Below are 6,658 nucleotides of genomic sequence, written 5' to 3'. Positions count from 1 at the left end.
CTTGTCTGAGGAACGGTAGCTTGATACGATCACGCCTTTTTGGTAAAGGGTCGATCTCTTCCAATTCTTAATTTGGACTAGATCTGACACGGAACTTTGAAATAAGATCCTGAAATATTCCGCCGTTGGATCGATGTGAAATTTCGATATATTGTCGCCCTAGAAAAGAGCTTTGCAACAAATTAAGTTTCAGGCGAATCGGAGTTGTGGATCTCGAGATACCGTCCGTTTAGTGGACGAACATCAGGATGCTCTATTTTGGATTCGTGGATGGAGGCACAAGATCCTAGGTAATAATGGTTGGTGGAGGACCGGCGTTAATGTGGTGGCACCGGTGAAAAGTGATGGTGGAAGGGTTGTGGCTGATGGAAGGATTAGGGCAAGTGTGGGATAGATTGGACGAAGGGGGAGAAGAGGGCCACCCCTAAGGGACTAGGGTGATTAGCCGGACGAGGGAGGTTAGAAGCGGCGTCGCCGGGGATTGAGAGAACGGGAGCGAAGAAGACGAAGGAGGCAAGGCAAAACTCAATCTCAATAATCAATAATCAATTTGGTTGCCTACCACATCCTTTTATAGGCTAACCAACAACTCAAATTAACCCTAAAAATACAATTTTCGTCGACCGCATTCGAACTCGCCCGACCGCGTTCGAACGCACCGAGTTCACTCTTCTAGATTTGCGAACGCGATGCAGGTGTTCACAGTGCATTCGAACGCACCGCGTTCGAACGCACAGTACATTCTCTTCACCACGTTCACAACCCCGTTCACAAACCGCGATCGAACTCACTCCACCCGCGTTCGAACGCGACTTACATAAAACTTATTTTAATGGAAATTAAACACTAAAACATGAAATAAAAACACTCCTAAAGTGAATCCATGCTCGAGACGACGTCGGTGAAGTCCGAATCGTATCAATTGTTAAATCGGTAGGCATCACCCTCTAAAGTTCCTATTCTAGTTCTGTCTCAAGCACAAACCCCAACTTCAAAGGTGATCATATTATGAGATTAATTTACTTCGACTCTTAACTTATCTTACTCGTACTCTTAAATAAACTCAAGGCTAAAATACTTTTTCAATGTTTAAATGAACAAACAAAGGAGCCTAGCCTCTCTATATATAAAGGTCGAATATAATGAGTCAACTAGGACTAATCCTAAAGGTTGACACAATTCGAATTAAATTTTGTTTTAAAGGCTTATATAATTTAATTGGACTTACCTTAAAGATATACTTAACTTAACTAAACTTGTCTTAAAGAATTTCATGACTTAATTAGACTTCCTTTAATGACTTACATTACTTAACTAGACTTGCTTTAAATGTTTACATCATGAATTAATTATAATATAACTATACTTGATCCATCGAGCCCAATGTCTCATGATTTGTTTTGATCAGACCCGGATCACATCACCAATTAAACCATCTAAGTCATTTGCTGAAATTGAAATAGATCACATGTTGAAATAAAACAAAGCTAACTATGATAAGTGACTCGATGATATGAGTCCAATACCCCACGAGTTGGCCCGACCTGACTTAGATCACAAGTAGATTTGTGCCTCCACCCCCAATCTACTAACCCCTAAGACCTTAAGCTAATCTAACTTTAGGTTCTTAGAAACGTCTAAACCTTAATGTTCCATGGTTGACCTAGCTTTCATCTTAGGAGTCGAACCAAGATCTGTTGGCAGATTTGGACTCGCCTTGATACTGTGAGTAAGAATATACCTTCAGATCGACTTGCTGTAGATTGCATGAACTTATTGTTCATCCTATAGTCCACGAATGCTATAGATAGATTTGTTTTACTCTATCAGGGTCCACGAGGAGGTGCAACAACACCATAACTCATTATCTTGCCGGTTTACCTTTTCAAGATTGAGCATGTAAAGAATAGATTAATCGATCTCTATTCCAGAAAGCATAATCTGTCTACATACTTTTATCTTAAAAGAAAGCATCGACGAAAAAGAGAGGAATCCGATCCACACGAGCGGACACCATCCTTGCGCGTCTTGCAAACCACTCTTTCCCGGGTCCCCACACACCCCTTCTCCCGCATCCATCCCCCTGACTACATAATCACCATCCAAACCGTCCCTTTCTTTTCCTTCCACAGAGCATTCCAGTAGAAGACCGCATTCCGTACACCTCCAACCGAACTGCCAACTTTAAGACCGCATTCCGCGGCAGTAGAAGACGATGGCGGTGGCCTCGGCATGGTCGAAACCCGGCGCCTGGGCCCTGGACGTCGAGGAGCACGAAGCCGCCCTCCTCCAAGACAAGACCAATCCCGGCAACGCTGCTGGCTCCGTCCCATCTTTCGATTTCCCCACCCTCGCCGCCGCCACGGCTTCGAAGGCACCCAAGAAGAAGAAGGCCCAACCCGTATCCCTCGCCGAATTCACCACCGGCAAGCCCGTCTCCCACGGTGCTGGATCTCGCTTCGCACCCAAGGGTCTCATCCCCGACGAGCTCCTCGTCCTTCCCACAGGACCCCGCGAGCGGTCCGCCGAGGAGCTCGAGCGGTCCTCCTCCCGTGGCTTCGGCTACCCCACTTATAACGGTGGCGGCGGCGGTCGGACCTCGGGGGAGGATTCCAGTTCCCGATGGGGCTCGTCTAGGGCTTCGGATGAGCCGAGGCGGAGCGGATCTAATCGGGATATTGCCCCGTCACGAGCCGACGACGTTGACGATTGGGGTGCGGTGAAGAAACCGATGGTACTGGAGAGGAGGGAAAGGTCAGGGTGTTTCTTCGATTCCCAGTCCCGCGCGGACGAATCGGATAGCTGGATCTCGAATAAGAGCACTGTGCCCAGGTCTAATGATCGGGGGTTCGATGCCCCGCGAGAGAGGAGGGGTGGATTTGAGACCTTCAATAAAGAAGGCCCTGATTCGGAGGTGTGGGGAAAGAAAAGGGAGGAAGTGAGCAGTGGAGGGAGGCCAAGGCTTGTGTTGCAGCCACGGTCACTGCCGCTGGCCAACGCGTGCAACGGGGAGCAGCAGCCGTTGTCTGCTGGGAACAGCAAAGGATTGAGCCCTTTCGGGCAGGCTCGTCCTCGCGAGGAGGTTCTGGCAGAGAAAGGTGAAGACTGGAAGAAGATTGATGAAAAGCTTGAGGCGATGAAAATCTGGGAGTTGCCGCCGGATAAGACATCTTTCGGTAAGAAGGGCTCTGGCATGGGGAATGGGAATGGGAACTTGCCAGAGGATCAAACTGAGAGGACTTGGAGGAAGGCAGATACAGTCCAACGTCCACCTACTAGGTCTGTTCATAATTTCTGTTCTCTTCTGTTGAAATCTTTTTCTCTTTTATTATCTGGCATTAATAATTGACTCTGATCTATGCCTGCATTCCAAGTATCTTAACTAAATAATTTGAAATATTAGCATCTTTCTTACAGATACTACCATAAGTTTTCTTCCTTGTGTAGATTGTAAGCCTATATGATACTATCTTGATGTCATTGTGATTTAGTTGCTTATTTTATTATTCAGTTATGTCAGAAAGTAGTTAGGTATGCCATTCTTAATAGCTTTCTTAATCTTTTCTCTTTTCCTGCAAATTTACAGTTGTATATCATATGATTCTAAGGGTTAAATATCCAAGATTTTGTTAGGATAATGCTTTCCACAAGTTAAACGTGAAATTTTCAGCCTGTCAATGGGTCCAAGAGTTATTGTTAGATTTTGTGCTGGATCAAAATTTCTATTTTAACTTGGGTAGATGAGGGAAGAGAAAGGGAGATCCCCTATGGCAATAAAGGGTACACCTATTCAATTTTGGGATAAAAGAGGAGGTTGCACGAGGAGAGCAAGGATAGAGCTGTCGAATGTGTGCGGTAGGTGAGCATATAAATTTTTTGTAGCACCATGACTTCCTTTTGTGGTCATTATTTAACACCTCCATGCTGGAAAATAATGAAGCATAATCTAGAAGAAACTTGATTGACTTTGATTTTAATATATCCCATAGCTTATTGAAACTAGTAAAACATGAGAGATTCACGAGGGTAGAATGTGATGAACCTAGAGCCTAATTTACTTCACTAATTCATATGAGAGGATATATAAAATAATTTGACCTTGGAAACAACTTTCGCACAACAACCATGATTCACATCAATTGTGCAATCGAAAAATGCCACATAGAATGTAAGTTCAATTGGTCAGAATTTTGAAGCATCAAAACATCCCAAATTTGAAGAATGGATCTAGACTGTTGGTTTATGTCTTTTATTAGTTACGTAAATGGTATTTTTATAAAATAATGTTTTATTCTTAATTATCTTGTTCATTAGTACTATTGATCGTGAACACTATTTTGAAAGGCAGTTAGGGCAGCTGCCAAAGCGAGAGCGGCACCTAGGCTGCCTCATAAATACAGCAGGCGGCCTCTCGAAGGCGGGTGGGCCAAGCCGAGCTGCCTTGGCGATTTTGGCAGCCCACCTTGGCAGTTTTGGTGTTATTTTTTAATCAGCAGAATAAATACTGGTTTATTTATTTATTTCTTTATGTATGCTTGCTAATTTCTGTTCTACTTGGAGCTTGAGAAAGATTACTATTTGTTTTTTTGCAAGTATGTGATTAATATTTGTGGATTATGCATGAATACAGCAGCCTACATAACGTTGACATTTTTCTTATTCCACAACCAAACATCCCTCATCATTTGTGAGTACAATCAACGCCTATATAAAGAGGTTGAAATTTTAGGCTGCTTTCTTATTTCCTCTCATATAAATGCTTAGTAAGATCTTTCTGTGCATCTGCATGCTAGAGAACAAAAGTTTATGTGTGCATTTGTTGGCATATTCCTGCACCTTTATGTGCATGCTATGTGTGTGATCATGTGGGCATGCACACATGTCTTGACATGCATTTTCTATGTATGTGTGTGCATGTGAGAGTTCGTTTGCGGTGTTTGAGTTTGTGCTCGTGCATTTGTTTGTGTGCTTTTATGTATTTGGGTGCTTTTATCTTCGCACTGCAACTTCTTCGGGCAAAATGGCTTACTGTTACTATTCAGTTAAATCCTCTACGCTTTTTTTTTTCTGGTATGTCAATGATCAGTATTGTACTACTATTATTTTTTGTATGCCTACGAAGGGCTCTCTATCATTATCTTGTTGCTGACTGGTTAAATTTAATCTTGTAGTTCAGAGAATGTTGAGGAGGGAGTACCTGAAACCTAATCTGTTCAAAGACAGTTGATTCTGGTTTCCAATGATCACGTAGTTCAAATTATGACTCATCAAATTGGTATTTGGTTCAAATTATTGTTGATGTTAAAGTTTGTGCCAAACTTGTAGTACTGAAGTACTGATGCAGTTTTGATCGGTGTTTCTGACATTCTGTATACATTTTGTTAGCTGGGTGCATCTTTGCATTCAGAGTTTGCATGGAGAATTTTGGTTTCTGATACATTTCGCTTAGGTAGCTACTATTATTTCTTGAAACTAGACTTGTGGATCTGTATCATTTATTCTAGAAGAGATTTTGCTATGAAATACACTATTACCATTGTTATTGTTGCTGATATGAACATCATTTATGTGGATTGAGTGATTGTCGTTGTGAAGGTCAAGTACAGTAAATCGGGTTACTATCCTTATTGAATCCTTTTCCATGTTTTGCCTGTGTTGTGATTGCTTTGGAATGGTCTGCAAATATTGACGAAGCAGTTGGAAGTAGCTATTTTGTCAATTAAAGGGTGATGTTTCAATGTCACAATGTTTGTTCCTATGTGAGTGTTGATTTTATTTTTCAAAATGTCTTTCCAAGAACTAAGAGGGCTGAGCACGAGTCAAATGTTTGACTTTAAGAATTAGCAAATTCTTGAACTGGAATTGCTCCCGCTCCCATTTGTTTAAGTTGATAGAAGAGAAGGGATGTTGTAAAATGTTTGTTCCTATGTGAATTCTTGAACTAGAATTGCTCCCATTTTGGTCCTGAGTATTGAAACTCGGGTCCAAGTGAACAAGAGAATTATGGCTAGTGATGTGCAAAACATTTTTACTTGTTTAACTAGGAGAGTTCTGATTTTGGGATATCTCACTGATGTAAATACAACATTCTACCTATTGTTCCTTAATGTTGCAGCGTTGATGAATCTCTCGAATCCACAAGTGAAATAAACAAGTCAAACAAAAACCTAGAGATTTTTGCCGATTGCGTTCGAACATGCTTGATTGCGTTCGAACACACGTTTTGCGTTCTCTATATATGCGAATGTGATATACGCATTCGCAGTCGGATTCGAATGCAGCGTTTGAACGCACATTTTGCACATTCTGTATTTGCGAACCTAATGCAGGCGTTCGCAAGCGCGTTCGAATGCACTCCACCCGCGTTCGAACGTGACATACAGAAAACTTATTTTTCTATAAATTAAACACTAAAATAAGAATAAAAGACACCCTTAAAGTGTATTTATGCTCGAGACAACATTGGTGAAGTCCGAATCATATCAATCCACCACGCTTTTGCAACCTTGCCCTCAAAGTTTGAAATGAGCAAACCGATCATTGAACTCTAACTCAAGCTCCTCCATGATTTGATCCTCTGCACTGGTTCCCCACAGATATGAAAATAGAGGGAGGGTTGGTGCAAAAAGGAAGCGAACTAAATTGTGTCCGATTGGTG

The 6,658-nt window shown here is 42.0% G+C and overlaps 1 protein-coding gene across 2 annotated transcripts; it reads left to right on the top strand.

Moving 5' to 3' along the window:
• Positions 1–1,928: 1,928 nt before the first annotated feature.
• Positions 1,929–5,552, top strand: LOC140784077 (eukaryotic translation initiation factor 4B3). 2 transcript variants are annotated; one of them, XM_073131262.1, is made up of 2 exons: positions 1,929–3,279; positions 5,172–5,552. In XM_073131262.1, exons 1-2 carry the CDS (start codon positions 2,216–2,218, stop codon positions 5,206–5,208), a joined length of 1,101 nt encoding a protein of 366 aa, XP_072987363.1. In that variant the 5' UTR covers positions 1,929–2,215; the 3' UTR covers positions 5,209–5,552. The 2 variants fall into 2 exon arrangements, with proteins under 2 accessions (XP_072987363.1, XP_072987364.1); XM_073131263.1 differs by having other exon boundaries at positions 2,096–3,279; positions 5,177–5,552.
• Positions 5,553–6,658: the final 1,106 nt, after the last annotated feature.

Source organism: Typha latifolia, chromosome 3 (assembly GCF_019914945.1).
Source record: "Typha latifolia isolate L0001 chromosome 3, TyphaL0001v2, whole genome shotgun sequence".
Classification (NCBI taxonomy): Eukaryota; Viridiplantae; Streptophyta; class Magnoliopsida; order Poales; family Typhaceae; genus Typha; species Typha latifolia.
This window is presented reverse-complemented; position numbering and strand designations above follow the sequence as displayed.